General features: G+C 41.2%; 1 protein-coding gene across 2 annotated transcripts; it reads right to left on the minus strand.

Annotated features, from left to right (window-relative positions):
* Window positions 1-3,997: 3,997 nt before the first annotated feature.
* On the minus strand, window positions 3,998-18,113 carry clcn7 (chloride channel 7; the record flags this gene model as incomplete). 2 transcript variants are annotated; one of them, XM_079233430.1, is made up of 25 exons in its annotated part: window positions 3,998-5,713; window positions 5,824-5,904; window positions 6,464-6,640; window positions 6,721-6,780; window positions 7,304-7,436; window positions 8,157-8,242; window positions 8,372-8,499; window positions 8,648-8,699; window positions 9,244-9,416; window positions 9,566-9,659; window positions 10,193-10,334; window positions 12,085-12,145; window positions 12,243-12,297; window positions 12,389-12,505; window positions 12,620-12,684; window positions 13,503-13,596; window positions 13,874-13,957; window positions 14,192-14,254; window positions 14,346-14,426; window positions 14,880-14,989; window positions 15,211-15,343; window positions 15,470-15,535; window positions 15,959-16,024; window positions 17,221-17,271; window positions 18,000-18,113. In XM_079233430.1, the coding sequence occupies 25 exons, from the start codon at window positions 18,111-18,113 to the stop codon at window positions 5,627-5,629; spliced, it is 2,373 nt and encodes a 790-aa protein (XP_079089556.1). In that variant the 3' UTR covers window positions 3,998-5,626. The 2 variants fall into 2 exon arrangements, with proteins under 2 accessions (XP_079089556.1, XP_079089555.1); XM_079233429.1 differs by having other exon boundaries at window positions 17,221-17,295.
* Between the last annotated feature and the right edge of the window lie 125 nt (window positions 18,114-18,238).

Here is an 18,238-nt window from a genome sequence, read left to right on the forward strand (position 1 = left end):
GTCTTTTAGTGACCACACCCTGTCAGCACTATGACTCCCACTCTCATCTCTTTTTCCACTTCATCTTTTTCTGCTTCATCATTTCGTCTCTTTTTTTGCGTTCCTCGGTTATAGTTCTGAATACAAAAGGAGCGTCTTCTCCCACTTCAGACAATCTCACACACGTCTTGTTAGTCTGTCATTCAGAGATTGTGCAGCTGTCATGTAGGCCGGTGTCTCTCTCTCTTTGGTAGTAGTCAATATTCCACATTTCAAATGCGAGCTGACCCAGATTTGTTTCGTCACATTACAATTAATGTTGAAACTCAGGAAAACAGACGTTAGTGAAACGGGACCGTTTGATAAATGAGGGACGTCGGCCCGTGCGGTCGGTGAGAAAATGAAAATTAGCGAGGAGGGAAGTGAGAGATAAATAAATAAATGAAGGCAGGAGGAAGAGGAGAGACTAAGTGCGTCTCAGTTTGTCTCAAACAGAAAACAGACGAGCTATTGAGGTGGGCCAATATATTTGGGTCAATACAGGTCTTTTTTTGTTAAATAATAGATATCAGTTCACCGCTGATCATATGAATGTTTTAGATTCACGTTCTTCGGTCTCTTTAGGTTTCCAGAGAAAACGACTTTAATTAAAATCATAAAAATGGAGGAAAGGAAAGATAATGATTATTGATGCAGAATTATGGCGTCAAGCATCTTTGGGGTTTATTTTAGAGGAAATGAAAAATATAATATTCAGAATGTTTCATTAGTGCTTGAAAAACTAAGATGCCTTTACATCCAGTCTGTAATCGTATTAATAATAGACACTATTATTGTATAATATATACTATTATTGTGTCCAAAATTTAAACATTCTCTAAAAAAATGAGGTTCTATGCAGGTTTGTCCTGAAGAGATTCTCACCAGAACCATTTGCTTCTGAGGAACCCTTGAAAGAAAAGGGAACGCCCACAACTCAGCCTAGAACAATCCACAATAGGTTCTACCAGGAATCTGTGAAGAGAAGAAGAAGATCCCGATTGGTTCTACTTAGCACCTTTATTTCTAAGAGTGTGAAAATAATAAACTGAATCGAACTGAAAAGATTCTTTTTGAGACAATTTTCCCAATAGATTATATATCAAAAGTGCACGTCATCTGTTTTTTATGAATAAAATCACATAACGCTGAGGCAATAAAACATATCTCGGTTCACACAATCGACCAAAAATCCTTCAAGCTGGCAAACTTCTGGCTCCTCGTTGTACAAATCCATCATTTTAAAACGGTTAACGGCAGTAAAAAGTGATTTAACGGCGGCGCCCTGCCGCTCACCCCGTCAGCGTCGGCAGAGGGTCTTTCTCCCGTCTGTCCCAGAGCAAGCAGGGCTTTAAACCCATTATATTCATATTGCTTTACAGAAATATAAATCAGCAGCAGCAACGGTACCCGGTGGAATGAGTGGCATCAATAAAATAAGTGCTTGAACAAGGACGGCGTCATAAAGAGCGTCTCGGCGTAAGGACCCCCCCGGGTCCAGACACGCAGAACCACATCTTCTACTCCAACAGGAAGGAACCGGAACGCCACCGGGCTGCTGAGAGGAAGAGTTATCTTCATCACACGACGCCAGCAGCTCAACCGTCATATAAACGCTCAGCGTAGCGACACACTGATACACCGGATACCAGCAGATAGTCATGTCCAAAGACTTATGGCCCTGACTGTACATGTTCTTTATTATCACAATGATGGACCCATAAGTCCAATTAATATAGAACTGGTTCTGAGACGAGACGAGTTTAAAAAGAGTCTTTTTGATATCATTGACACCAGATATTCATATTTGCGAGATGCATCTTAAAAGGACAAACGACCTCTTTCCTGGACCATATTTCTTTCAAACTCTTTGGAAAGCTAAAGCAAAAGAGGAGAATATAAATTAAAATAAGAAAAGATAGAACTTAATTAAAAAGGAAATTCTTGTGCCAGAAATTGATTAAAAAGAATAATACAAAAAAGTATATTTAAACAATACATATTAAGTGTATAAAAAGGTAATAATGACACCAGCGCAGTGTAGAAAAGCAATAAGATCAATTTAGATAAATAAAAACAGAAAATGTAAATTACAACAACATAAGGTAGAAGTGAGTAGAAAGATGGGGCTGGATGTTATGACTTAATAACAATGTTCAACACAATTAAATCTAAATATATGCAGGCAAACATAAGTCTTTCCAGGTAGACCGACATAACAAATCCACCTGAAGCTCACACATTAACACATTATATCTTGCATGTTTGATTCACACACAAATGGGTAGCACTTTATAATAAGTACACACTATTTAGCATTAGTAAAGCATGAATAAACACTGAATTCATCATTTATAAAGCATTATTCCAACATGAACACTCATTAGTATGCAATTCATAAACACAGTTATAAATGTTTCATTCTTGATTAATAATTAATTTAATAAGATCATTGTTAGTAAATGATAAAAAAAAAGAATCTACAATTCATGATTAATTCAAGTAGTTACTACTCGTTAGTTCAGTATGTTCTGTGACTTCATACTAATGAGTGTTCATGTTGGAACAATGCTTTATAAATGATGAATTCAGTGTTTATTCATGCTTTACTAATTCTAAATAGGGTGTACTTATTATAAAGTGCTCCCCAAAAAGTTTTTTCTGCTCGTTGCCTCTCTTGCTGTTCATAAAAATCTAGAAGTTATTCTGAAGAAAAGGCAGAACCACACCTCAAATTGAATTCAGGGACTGATATCACACGGATTTGAAAGTGTAATCTGCAATGACTGGGCGAGTTATTCCATCAGACGGCGAGTACATGAGCTCCGGTAATTGCTTCCTCTCTCACACACACAGATACAGTATGTAAGCTACACACTGCGTGCATAACAAACCTCTAAATGATTTTTTTTCCTCCCCGGCAGCATATTGGGAGCCGTGCGTTTATCTCCGCTTAGCGTGGAAAGAATACCGCGACTCATTTGAGGCCCGTTGGACCACAACCGCCTGATTCAGTCACACTGAGGAGAACCGAATAACCCAGACGCTAATTCTCTGAGGGAAAGGATAATAATTTAATGTGGTAAAAGGTAGTCGCCGAGCAACGGCGGATTGGATAAATACAAAAGGTGTTTGTCGAGGAGTGATTGAATGAGTGTGTGTGGAGTAATCAGGGTGGTAATCAAGTCTGTCAGGGGATGAAGGAATGAGTAATGCAGTTGGTTTCATGCGCACGGATCGGTTCAATTCATCCAGAGGCGGAGATTATGGAAGATTCCTTCAGGGATAACAGGACACAATATTATTTACGCCAACATGGACTCCAGACTTCGGCTCTTTTGGTTTCACACGTCACACTTTAACGTCTCATGCACAATGCATCCATTAAAACTAGAGATGCTTCCGTCCTCTTTCAGATGAAGTGCCCATTTTAGCAGTAAAGTTTACATTTTTTTACTTTGTCATTTCAACTAGAAGAAACACAAAAATGTGATTTCTTCGTTATGTTTATCTTTAACCACACAAAAAGAAACAAAAGCTCCATTTGTTTGTTAAATGTAGTGTAACAACTGAGTGAGCTGCATTTAATTCAAATGTTATATTTAAATATGGAATGATTTTTGGTATCAAAGTAACTTTTAATCAAGTAGAATTATCATGTATTCTTTTCTGGCCCTTTACTGACATCTAGTGGAGACGGAGAGAAGTGACACTGAGAAACATCCCTTTTTAATCCTGACACTGAAAGGTCACAGGTTTGATTCTCACGCTCAGCTAACTGAGGGGAGTTTTTCCACACGAAGCTCTGATGCCGTAAAGACTTTTTAAATATGTTTTTGTTCACTTTGAATGACGACCTGTGTGAATATGAGCGATCGTCAAACCTTTTAAATCAATACTGAGAGCAAACACTCCTTTTTAAAAGGTTTAAATGTCAAACATCGACAAATGAAACACATAATTTAACAATAGATAGGATTTCAATTTTTATTAATTAACAAAAGGCTTATCCAGTGGTTATAAAATAGAGCATAGTCCATGTTTTAACATCGAGAACTGTACAACAAAACAAAAACCATAACGGAGACAAAATCAGAGTAAAACCTATAAATTGCACAAAGAAACAAAAAAAGCACTCATGATTGAAAAAAAAAAAATGTTAGCTTTACAAATTGTCAAAATTCTATTATAATCTGTGTTTTGGGTCAGGAATAAATGGATTAAACGGTTTACATTCATATGGAGCTTCATGAGGGACACTCATATTTCTCAAAAAAAAAAAATTTCAGTAGTCAGCCAAAGTGCAAACATTTGGATAAGTTAAAAATAATGTTGGTACCTGCGAGTATCAATCCATGTGTTTACTGACAGTAGTACAAATATATAGGATCTCAGTAACGCTGATCTCTCCGATCACCTGAAGACTAACATGATCAGAGGCCCTCAAACTCACAGAATCTTGAATTATGGGATTTGTGAAAACTGTCGGACGCGAGCATCAAACCACACACTTAAAATATTCAACAATAAATAACCGCATTCGCTCAGTGCAAAACTACACAATAAGGGAGAAAAAAATAAAAACTTCAGAAGACTTGAATGGTCAGTTATTACAAAACCAGTAACACTCAAAGAAAACCACTTTAAATGTCTGGTTTAGTTTAAATAGTTTGATGTGATGTTGAGGAGAATAACATGTGAGTGATTTCTTCTCACAACTGGAAAAAGTGGCAGTTTTATTTTGAAAAGATCCTGTCAGTCTGATTAAACTTGACCACATACATAACATATCTGGAGTTAATATACGTAGAAGCACAATTAAAATCCTCCAATAAGGCAAATAGTTTCTGACTTTTCTGTCCATGACACATTATTTGCAGACGACCAAAAGAACAAAAAAGGGACCAAAAGCCCCGTGAACAAACTGTGACGACAACAACAGAAGTCAGAATCCTTTCAAAGTAAAACATTATTGTTGTGTCCACGCCAAACACGAAGCGAATCTTTCACGCGGCAAAAAAAAAAATCTCGTTAGCGTTGAGATCCGTCGTCTGTGGTCAGAGTTCTACGTTAGCGCCTCATAGATGACGTCATGTTGTGTGATGATGGAAAGATGATGGAGTTAGCAGAGACTTGCAGCGCTCAGAAAACTAGCATTTTAAAAAGCAGCTTGCTTATCCGGACGAAACATAAATTCTGACTTTTTTACAAAAATCAGCTTCATTATTTTAATCATCCTTTTTATTTCTTTTCTGCAATTAAATAAAAGCAAAATCTCTTTATTTTGGGGTTCATAATTTGCTTCTCGCTTGGCGTGAACACAACATAAAAAAGGGTGAATGTTTTTTTGTTTTTTTTAAATGTCGCAGTTCCGTAAGTGAGGTTTTCTTGTGTTGTCATGGTGACCATTTTGGCTTCAAAGATTAATGGAGACCTCTTGGGCATTTGATGGTGTCCTGCATAGAGCTACACAGCTTACGAGACATCAGGTGGTCAGAGTTCATGACTGTGTGTGTGTGAGTGTGGTGTGTGGTGTGTGGTGTGTGTGTGTGTGTGTGTGTGTGTGTGTGTGTGTGTGTGTGTGTGTGTGTGTGTGTGTGTGTGTGTACTATGTCTGGGCGAGCTGAAGCTCCTCCAGTCCGTGTTTTCCCAGGTGATATCTGGCCAAGTCTTTCCTGGTCACCAGTCCGACCACCTGAGAGAGCCACAAAGCAAATGTGACTTTGGAGCATCATCATCATCATCATCATCATCAACAATTAAGTAAACAGACAATCTGCGATGGACAGAGACCCGACATCTTACCCGGTTCTCGTCGTCCACCACCACCAGGTGTCTGAGGCCCAGCGCTCTGAACAGCTTGAACACACGAGGCAGAGACGTGTCCTGCAAACAAAACGCTTCATTGATGCACTTTCACAAACCTCTCAAAATGACTTTTTACAAAGACAGAGGTGACAGGAACACAAAGAACATAAGATTTGATAAATAACTGCCCTAAAATAAACAAGAGAACGGTGAAAGACCTCGACACAAGTCAACGTCTGGGAATGTTTGCAACGTTGTTGCTCACAGGCAAAAACTAAATCAAGGCCATTGATTTCCTCTTTACGTTTTACAAATATTACACCAACAAAAAGTATTAAAAAAAGCTCGTGGCTAAATCTAAATCAACTCCACTGGATCCTCAAGCTGTCAGCTAAACCCCACATCTCCTCCTCGAATGAGTGAATGACGGTAAACAGTGACGAGGCGATTTCTTGTGACCCTCAGCAACTCTATTCGAGTTTGAATTTGGTAAAAAAGAAAGAAAATACCAACTTTGAAGACAAAGTATTTAAAAAAAAAAAAACACAGTTTCCTTAAAAGTAAAATGTTTTGGACGTACAAGGTTTCAGCCCGATAGCCTCAACTTGAGTCTGGGTCAAATCTGTGTGTGTGTTACCTGTGGCACTGTGTAAGGCGTTGCGTTCATGAACTCGTCGAGGTCCATCATGCACTCCCTCTCGTCCTGCGACACGTGGATGCTCTGGATCGGGGGGAAGCGGGGGTAGGCGTCCCTGAAGTCCTTCAGCTGGAGCTTCCTCAGGGTCAGCCGGGACCGGGCCAGCTCCACAAACACCTGGTGGGACAAACCGGGACCCGGTTACATTTAAATAGTCACAATGATAAAGACATTTAACCTCTTGCTGCTGGCGCTACCTTGTGCTTGAGCAGAACGATGAGCTGCGAGCGGAGGATGAGGCCGCAGAGCTTCGATGGCTGAGCGGGAGAGAAGAGCAAAAGTCAATTTCCCAGTTTGACGTTTCACGTCCTCCAGAGAATACCAACCGGACCTTTTCCATTTCACAGAGGGCTCGATACGAGAAAGAAGTGGGCGATAGCAGCGGACGGAACATTCTGAACTAGGCCCTTGTAGCTGCATTGCATTCTGGTCTATAATTAGCTGCAGGATATTTTTCAAAAGATCTCTCAGCTGAACAAAACAATGGGATCTAAAGAAAGACACCAAAACTACATTTCCTGTTGATGTTTCACACGCTGCAGTTTACAATCACGTCTGTCCAGAATGTTCATTATTTTATCCTCTTAGAATAACGTCTGAAACTGTGATAATGAGCATATAACTGTCATAATTATTGAGTTATGGACAAAAAAAAACGTGTTTATTGAGGTGACATTGACATTTTACCACCAGATTGTAATCAGTTCATCCCCACATGTACATTTAGCAGCTGCTAATTATCTGTAGGTCTTGAACAGAAGCCGAGCCGTCGCTCATTACCTCGTCACCGCCGGCGCCCTGGATGACGACGGGGAAGCCGTTGTGATTGGTGGACGTGTTGCTCAGGACGTCCACGATGGTTCCCACCTTCTCGATCCGGTTCAAGCAGGTGACCGGAGAACTCATCACCTCCCTGGAAGAGAGGGAGAGTCGATCCAGTGTTAATTATGCAGAACCTTCTCAAACAAAATCAAATTCAACGAGCTTCACAAATGATTGACCTCATGAAAACAAGATGAAGACGAAGAGAAGATGAAGAGACTAATGCACACCAAATTAAGTTAATAAATTATGGATAAATTCATTAATGGCTGAATAAAAAAATAAATAAATTAAGATAAGATGAAATACAACACTGAATAAAATGATAATGTTAAACATTCAAATATTCAAATTAGAGCGAAATAAAATAAAATATGTAGAAATACTAAAACTATATCATGCTATAGTAATACAAAACACAACATTATAAAAACATAAATAAACAAAAATAAATAGTTACAACATAAAAAAATTATATCAGACCTACAAACATAACAGACCAGAATGAGTAGATGGTTTTTAGTTTGTATACAAAAATAAAGATCACTATTTTCATCGACTCTCAGATCTTCTGAAAGGTTCCAGCAGCTTGGGGTGTAAATAATACCACCACATGTTGTTGTTCTGCTTAGTGAGACAGAACCAGAGGATGTGAGGAGTCTTACTGGTGTATAAACTAAGACGGTAGCACTAAGAGAGGTATTCCGGTGCAACGCCCTGTAGTGACTTATCAACAGCAATAAGAGAAAAGTAACGAGACAACGAGAAAAAGCAGACGGACAAAAGTCAACACGAACACAGAGGAGCTCACCTGGCGGTCAGCCAGTGGGAGGTGGCCGGAGCGTCCCAGTGCAGGAAGGGAACGCTCTGCAGCTTGATGTGGATATCGTACAGACCCTGGAGCAGCGAGAGAACATGTATGTTCAGTGTGCACGCTGATATTCTTTAGTATATCTTCATACTCAAAACCTGTGGCTATATTGCGTTTGTTCTGTTTTTCCTGCATCAAGTTCCTCTTTCACTCACCTCCACAAAATAGTCCCCTACGATCTTGGCGGTCATGAGGACGAGCATGATGGGAAGACCGTATGTGACGTTTCCCGTAGCCTCCATTATGATGACCGTCAGGCTGAGCGTCATCCTCACGATGCCGCCTGTGAAGACCAGCAAGTCATTACTGAAACTAAACACTCCTCCTTTATAGATCACAACAGGTTGTGGCACTGATATTGCTTCTAACGATATGGTAACTTTCTTATTTCCTTATCAGCACGAAGCACCAACAAGCTGAATGTTACTCACCTAACTGAGCAGCAGCTCCAATCAGGGCGTATTTCCCGGGGTCCGCCCAGATCTAAGAAACACACACAGCAAAGTCTGGAATATTAGTGTAGTTAAAGGGGAACAAGACAAGTTTTTACTTCTGTATTATGCTTATTGAGATGCTATCAGTACAGTTGTGTCTCTTTGTATTGCATTTCTGATGTAATCATGTGTGTTGTTCCTTTCACGGCTTCAGACCCACGGTTTTATACGATCAATCGGATTACAGAGAACGATTAGTGAACCGAGTTCATCGGTCAGATTTCACTGTGTTGTGTTGCATGGAGAGTATTTTGACATCAATAAATCATCCCTTCCCTCATTTTGATGAGCTGGTGTAATTATCTGCACTTAAAAGGCAACCAGCAGACCATTTATGTTGTATAGCAGAAAGCAACATCAGTCACAAAGCGGTTGAACAAAACACAGAGACTGCATTCAGAGTGATGAGAAACGACGTCTTAGGTTTGACAAACAAGCCGACATGAGACAGAAACAACACACCGTTTCACACACGGTCTCATTGAGGGAAGTGTCTCACACACACACACACACGCGCACACACACACACATACCGAGCCGGTTGCGGTGATGGAGGCCAGCAGGATTCCAAACAACCGCCCCCAGGCTGCTCCGATCAGCAGAGACGGGATGAAGACGCCAGCAGACACCGTCAGGCCGTAGGTCCAACACGCCAGGAAGAAATAAGTCAGGGTGAACAACCCCAGGGTCAAAGGGTTGTAGGTTCCTTTGAGAACGAGAGAGACAGATATGAGAGGATGATTATCAGGTTTACAGTTGTTTTCATTATGAGCTTGCTTCCTTCCACTTGAGCAAAATTAAAAAGGAAGACACAAATAGCTGGTGCACATGTTGTACCGTCGCTATCAGCTTTACCTGGCTGGTTGTGGAAGAGACTACGAACACTTCTCTCTGGAGTGTTGAAGAAGGCCGTTGCCATGGAGTTATACTCTCCATCTGCACAGAATAACTGAGAGACAGAAACAGACTCAGCTTGAGAGAGAAGAGACGACACAAAGAGCGCTTTTGTGTTCTTTTTTTAAGCTTTTTCTTTTGACCCGATGGCGCTCGACGTGAGGTCAAAAGGGTCACCAGTGTGTTTACACTTGATCCCGAGGGGGACACGTGGATGCCGGCAATACATTTCATGGTGAATCATCTGATTATTGTTGAGACATTTCACAAAAAATATGAACTTCACGGTAGCTTTCAGCATAAAAAGTATCGCTGTGCTCTTCTTCGATCCTTTGGCAGTATTGTTCTCACGCCATTATTGGTGGTAAAGCTCATTAGAACCGAAACAGTTCCGTCTGGCACAAAATAGGAAGCGCTAAGATTCGCTATGAGAAGTGTTCGTCTTATCTGAATCTGCACATGCGTCTAACTCGCTGAGTCATGCACGTCAAATTGTCCATTTTAAAGCCAGAACGATAAGTAACTATATGTGGCACCATGTAACTGGGACTTCCTTGTGTGTGTGTGTGAGTGTGAGAGTGTGTGTACCTGCAGTGGGTACTCCTCAGTGTGTTCAGGGCCCAGAGGCTGACAGTCATCAGAGAAGTAGATCATGGTGAAGGAAACAGTCGTGGTCACTGCAGCAACCAGCATGGCCTCCATCACTTGTAAACCAGGGCGATGAACATACCTGCAACACACACACACACAATTACACACAATTACACACAATTACACACAAACAGGAGGGCACTTCAGCTGGAAATGTTCAAATCCTTCACATAATGAGTTTAATTGTTCCCCGTCCCCGGTGACGAGGATCTCCGGGTGCAACAGAAACATCGGAGTGGAAAACAAAAGCTTCTCTGCCAAATCTGACTTCTTCCTCCAGGCGACGCGGCTCTTTGCATGCCAAGTGAAATACAATCACAAAATGTGACACGAATACATACTTTAGTCTTCATGCTCACTCGCCGTGTCGGATGAAACCGCCCCGACGCTGAATATGTAAATACCAGATATCAGGAAATTAACCTCTTTTTATTCATCGCTAGTTATGCTGAACAAAGTTACACAAACATTAATGTTTGCACCTGACTCAACATTTACCATATTTATGAAACAGAGTTTCTAACAATATAAACATGGAGTACACAGCCTTTGCACATAAATCATTTAGATATCGGTATATTATGGCTTCAACTACACAATAATATGCATACTATTCTTGTTCGTAAACTGCTCCTCATCATGTGAATCCATATCTTTGACCTTTTAGGTTTTATCTCGTGGGGATATCACCATAAACATACTATGAATAGACATATCTAAAGCAAACCAAGTGCAGGATGTCACATTTTTAATATAATTGTGCACTCTGAGGCTTATCTTAAATCATCTTTACATGTATAATTGATTCCTCCCCATTTTTGTTATTAAATATTCACTCTAGTTTTATGAACAGAAATGTTTCTTGATTACATCAATAGTTCATATATCTGACAAGCGCTGATTTATTTTGATTCATATCAAAGTCGAAAAAAGTTGAACAATTCATATTTATTAACATTACACATGACCATATCCATATAAATGTTTTCCCTGCTGTTTATTTAACCAATACGTTAAAAAATGTTTTACTTTCATTTGTTCAGTTTTTATTTTATTACAATATAAGTTTATTTGTTCTGCCTTTCTCCTCAGTTGTGTTTGATTAATTCATATTTTATTACCGACTGCTGTGCCATAATTATTGTGCAACTGCCCCTGGTACACATTCACATGTTCACACTCGTCCCGGTACTATTACGTGACAGGATGACTCAACAAGTATCTCCGTCAACAAGTTTTAGTTATTATAGTGAACGTAGCTTTTGTGATTGGACTCCACCAAAGCCCCGATTGTCATTTAATATCGTACCTAAATAAATACACATAATCAGGAACAAGCTCATATTTGCTGAAACTAAACTAAAATACAGAAAATGTGATACCTGTTGCAGAAAAAGTGTATTTCTGTTCGCTATTAGTTACTGTATAGTCATAAAATAAACTGTATTTGTCAACATTATAAACTACCAACTCATATAAATACATTAACAATATGCACCATCCTCACACGAAAGCAGGAACCTCAGGATACTGAGCAGAAGTCTCCTCCCACATCAGTCCGTCTTCCAGCGATTAGATCTGTTCTTATTCTGAAACTATTTAAAAAACGCCTCGATCCCAGGATGCTGAGATTCTGAGAAACTCTCCTCAATGCCCATGTGAAGACTTCCTCATCTGGCACCCCACCCTGTCCTTTACGGGCGAGCGAAGTCTTAACGCCAGCACTTGTTGTTGTTCTTGGCACACACTTCTTCATACTGTTTGTCACATGACCTTTACTGTTAAAGCTCAGCTGGTGACAGCTGGCATGTTAATTTATTTAACCTTACCTGATCCTGAAGATAGTCAGCCAGTAGTTGAGCTTGTTGAACAGAGCTCCCAGCAAACCACCTGCACAGAGGACGTTTAAAAACAGAATCAGATATAATCTTCTTCTTATAATATTATTCATGGTGCAAAGTATCAAACGTATTTGCAGACACTTTACCTATAGCTCCCATAATGATGAACAAGGGAATCTCATAGAGGTTATAGGCCACAGTCTGAAAAGAGACAAAGGTACATCTTTTACACCGACTATCAAACATGGAGCTGGAAAAACACACAATGTATGATAATAAGAACGTTTCTCACGTCACTCTCAAAGCGGCCAAAGTTGATGAGACCCGGGTTGGAAAGGTCTCCCGGGTTTTTGTTGTAGATACTGAGGAAGAAGTTGAGGGTGAAGGTGGAGATCATGGAGGCAAAGAACTGCAGGTGAGACAGAAAGTAAAGGAATCACTCTTCCTCTCCATCACGGGGCCGTCGATGAGGAGTTCCTGGTGGGGGGGGGGAGGGGTTTAGATGTGAGGCGATGTGACTCACGATCCTCCAGGTCAGCATCTGGTTCCAGAAAGAAGCTCCCTCCTCCAGAGAGAACAGAACGCCGCCTGTCGACCACAGAAACGCAATCAGGAACCGCAGCGGCATTTTTTTTGTTAACGGAACAATTAATTAGTTTCAGCCAAACATGACCGGAGGCGAGTCTCTGTGCCAAGACAGCTGGCATGTGAGCTGGAATGTGAGCTGGTTCACGTTGGATAACAGTGACGGTAACACACAACAGACTGGGACACTGTGTGGGAAGCGTTTGACAAACACAGGACCTTGAACCAGCAGGCCGGGGGTTCGTGTCCCAAAGTGTTGTTGAGTTATTGTGAAGCTACATTCGTGACGTGTCGACATATTTTAAAGTTACGTATTTTCAATTTAAACCCTTTTCCTGAAACTAACAACGTGGTTCTGTTGCCACATAAATTGGGTGGATGATTAATTATTCATTTGAGTTTTCCTTGAGTAAAGGAGCTTCGGGGCCACGGCGGCCTTCACATAATAGTGAGAGTGTTGACGACAAGTCCACAAATAAAAGGATTTAACGACCTCCTGCACCCACAATCAACATTCAAAACAATCCATTTTTAGGTTTATAGATGTCATCAGATTGCACACAATACGATCCAAAAGCATTTAATAACTATCATTACTGCGAACAGCGGCAACAGGATAATAATCAATAGTTTAGCTAATTAAAGTTGAGACTTCTTAACACGGCCTCCAGCCTTTTTAAAGGCTTGCAAATGGACCTGATGGTGACTCAGTCTTTAGTTTGGGCACTCAGCTTTACAGCAGCTACATAACTAATGCAGATTAATAAGACAGCACATGCTTATATGTTTGTATCACACGTGCTGTGGCGTTGTGTTTTTACCGACTGGTGCTCCAAAAGCAGCTGAAACTCCAGCAGCCGCTCCCGCGGACACAAAGTCACGTTTTTCTGTGTCTCTCCGGAAATATTCAAACATCTACAAACACAATGAATCGAATATTACAAGTGACATGAATTTACTCACAAGCACACCATAAACAGGGATTTTTTTTTAGAACATGTCAACAGTACAAAACAGGAAATATAAATATAAATCTCAAAAATGTGTTTGGCAAGAATACAGGGAGTGTTTGTCGCAAAGTAACTGCAACTAAAAGTAAATATATGACTGTAATTAAATATACTTCCTCCAGTTGAGTAACCACACACACACACACACACACACACACACACACACACACACACACACACACCTTAAAGTCTTTCTTTAAAGAGGTGCTCCTGCCCTGTGAGACCCCGGCGGCTACAACAGCACCAGAGTGAATCATGGGCCCTTCCTGAGGGATTGTGGGTAAACAAGGGGAGACAGATGCGAGAGGGAATTATTGGACAGACTTGGCATTCATTCACAAATTCAATCCGTACGACTTTGAATGAAAATGATATATTCTAAATATATTGCCCAATTTCCAACTTCGAAAGCAAAGACATCAGTGCAGTGTGTGTGAATTTTGCTCACACACTTTTGGTGAATTGAGCATTTTGAAGGTGCATCAGGAGAGAAGCTTTACCTTTCCGACAGCCAGACCGCCAACCACCGAACAGATAACCCCGGCCACTTTCACCACCAGGGTCTGTGAAGGACAAGCACACAGGATGTATCAAAAACAGTGGTTCATGCGCATCTGTGTGTGTGTGTGTCTGTCTCTGTGTGTGTGTCTGTACCTTGAGTCGTACCACCCTGGGAATCTTGACTCCGTTCAGGTAACACTTGATCTGAGGAATGCCACTCCCTGCTGCTATGGGCTGGATGAGACCAAAGAGAAACAGAGGAGCGTTATGTTATAATATCGAGAACTACAGTATTTATGATTACAGCAGTGTGTGATCAGAGGTATTTATATATTTCACAATGACATCTCTGTGACTTTTTGTGGGAACAAAAAGCTTGACTGAAGCATTTTCTTTATCTGCCTGGTGGTAAACTTTGGTTAACCAGAACGAGCCGGAATAGAGAAGCACATTCATCTTCATAAATTTCAGGATTACGCACTATTGGAGTGAAACCCCAACGTGCTATTGGCTAATTAGCTCTCACTTCCCCATCTGTCTGAATGGATTGTAACGCAGACACAAAAAACGATTTACTTCTTTAAAATCCACGGTCACACTCGAGGGATGTGATCAAACACGGAAGAGAGGAAGGCGACTGAAATACAGGTTGATTCACGATATTAAATTTAAAAAAAAAGGTCTCACCTCGAAACACGCAACGATGATGGCCCCCACCATGACAAAGACGGAGTTGAGGACCACCCAGAGGATGAGGGAGATGGACAGGCCGCCCACCTCGGTGAACTTCTCGATGCCTGTGAGGGGTCAGAGGTCAAGGGAAAACTCCAAAGCCTTTACGGCGCGTGGCTTCAAAACACAAACACAACTGGATATATGTGCGATTCAAACAGCTGTATATGTAGATGACGCTTCACTTTAGGAATAGTAGATTATTTGTTTCAATAATATAAATATTATAGGTTTATTAACTATCAAAATAGGCGTGAGGAGCATCTAGTACACATCTTCAGGATACTCTCTTTGACCACTTGGTATTTCATCCCAGCCAATTCCTCCACCACGATGTCTATGAAGCAGGCGATGAGGCCGGTCAGGAAGCCGATCAGACCACAAACCACCCAGCGACTGATCTCCAGACAGCGGAAACCCTGACGGTACAAGTGGAAGGAGGTAAGGAGGTAAGGAAGGAAGAGGACAGGAATCAAAACAAACAGCAGAGGATCGATGAGAGAAATAGTACAACATTATATTCAGGTTATTCCCACTCTACTTACCATGTAACTCATCCTCCTCTCCTCCTCCAGGAACAGCTGGTTCTCAATGTTATCATAGTCCAGACTCTGCAATAACACACACACACAATAAAATAAACACAATAAATCAGTTAAAATAAACATAAAAAAGTGACGATGTTTCATGATAAACACGGATCTTTTGACAAAACCGATCTTTGCGTCTTTGGACCAATGTCAGCAAGTTCATAGCGAACTGAAAATATGTTAATACAAAGCTGATTTCATCAACTGTTGCCAGTTTCCACTCTTAAGGAGATTTACTGCCGACCACCGATGCTACGGTTTCATGGCGTGAAGCGCATTTTCTACACCAGTGTTACAGACTCCTTCTACCATTTACATCGCTTCCTTTATTTAGCAATAAACTCCTCCAAGGATCCACCATTTTACACATACGCATGAGGCTTTCATTTTAAAATACAAATTCCAGAATCGTCTAATAATCCGCATTCTCCTTGATGGTTTTACCTCATATTTAAGTGACAGCAGCTTCTCGTTGTGAGGGATCTCTTTCAGCCGCCCCCGAAGAGACTCCTGCAGGGACAAACGTAGAAGAGAAGGTCAGGGTAAATCTACACTGACCTTTAACCTCTGACCGGTGGAGTCATGTGAGCGGCAGCGAGGCGCTGGGAACTAAGTTAACGACGACAGAGGAAGCAAACATTTGGAATACAACAGCAGCGATTCGCAAACATTTAGAACAGAGCGAGAAAGACGTTTCGACCGACTTTATCTAACGTAGATACCGGAGCGTTAATAATGAGGCGGATGAGAATTTGCATTCAAAACAAGCGCCCCAATTTCACATTTACATGCAATGTGAAGCGGGCCTCTGTCACACTCCGTCTGTGCAGACACACAATCAGAAGCAAATATGATGGAAGCGACAGTCACATAAACAGACTGTAAAACATTGGAAACAAATGAAACGTGCACGGCATCACATTCCCATCAGGCATTGCAAACAGAGCTGAATCTGATGGTTTCCGTCACGAAAGGAAATGGATGTGATGTCCTGTCGAGCTAAAACAGCTTCAAGCATCAGTCGTGTGCTGTTGATTCTGTTCTCGGGTCAAGCGTCTCAAGAGCTGAATAAAACTGACTCGTTGGGATTTTTGGAGGGCATTTATGTTTTTTTTTTGTATTGCCCGATTACTTCAAACTGTGCTAAGAGCGGAACAAATGAGCTTGATTAAACCCGAATCTGCTTTCAAACCTATTTAAACGCGTTTGGCTTCACATTGACAGCAGGAGCGCTCAGGGTCACTTGGCCGAAGTCAATTCATCATTTGCGATGCATCACAGTGGAAACCTTCAGACAGTTTCCGAACACATGTCTTTCATGCACGCTGGATGAGTCAGCTGTCCCCAGTAGAGTAGCAGCTCATTTTTATGTCAGATCTCCCATATTGGGTTTAAAGTTGTATTCAGCAGGGAGACACTGAGATTAAATACGTACAATAACTTTATCTCAGGCTGCATCTCACAAATCAGGCCTTAAGGCACAAACTCAGCCTGAGCATGAGGCCGAATCACATTGAATGAACTCTAAATGACCCCAACACGCAGCTGGATACACTTTTTTGTTTTTATTTTAAAGATAATAGTTGATGGTAGTTGGTCATTCTCATCATTATAGTGGAGGAAAGCTGCTGACGGACTTGGTGGAGCGACGCTAAAGGAGCGACAGAGAGAAAGATAACGATGGTGTTTTCGGGCTTGGACTTTACCTCCTCCGACGATATCTCCTCCTCCAAATCCACCGTGCTGAGTCTGCCTACCTGGAATATACTGCCTTCAGACAGCTGCAGACACCACACACATCAACAGTAAGATACGTGTATAACACTATGTGAAGCATTCAGATCAGAGAAACAGGCTCCAAGAAACTAACTACGCATATTTGATTAAATGTACAAAAAGTACATTAACGTTAGAAGTGCATTTCGTCCTGATGGAGCAGGAGGTGGCTGACTGTCTGCTGGTATTTGAGGGAAAAGGGAAGTTGGGTTTTCCCTGTGTGTTTTAATATTAGGGAGACAGGCGACTTCATTTTAAAAAGTCTACTATCTTATGATATTATCAAAGTATATTATTAGTATTATGTTGTCTAGAATACAAGGATTAAAACGGCATCAAAAGGCCCAGATTACCTTCAGTTGTATGTAAATTAAGCATGACTTGAGCAGTGGGCCTCATACTGTACATGTGTGTGCCACACAGGTCACCTCATCCTCACCTTCATCCTCTCTAAAGTTAGAGCCGTTAGGTCGTTCATAACAATGAATGTGACTTTAATATTCTTTATAACAGAAAAGGAAGCAAAGTAAAACTCTCTGCAGCCTTATAATTGTTTTGTTTTTTAAAGTAACTGAATATAATTGAGGTCATCAAGCAAGCTATTTATCAACATTCATGTGATGTTAATCGCTTTCATGCGGTTACATTCCAACTCAAACTGCAAACAGCCCATAATAGTAGCCGCCTTAACCAAACATGCTAGCGGTACCTGTCGGCAGTATCTGGGCTGCCCGGAGCCGTTGAGCAGCGGCGTCCCCTCCGCTGTCGCCCCGGACTCGTCGGCCCGGCTGGACCACGACACCTTCTTCGTGATGTTGGCCATGATGGCTTCCGGAAGCTCGGCGCCCGGACCGTCGCTAATTTATTTCATCAACGGCAGTTCGTTTCTGGCTAAAAAACTAAGGCTGGGAACTGTTATTCTCCCTCAGAGCCCCCATGATCGCTCAA

Source organism: Taurulus bubalis (genome assembly GCF_910589615.1).
Source record: "Taurulus bubalis genome assembly, chromosome: 17".
NCBI lineage: Eukaryota > Metazoa > Chordata > Actinopteri > Perciformes > Cottidae > Taurulus > Taurulus bubalis.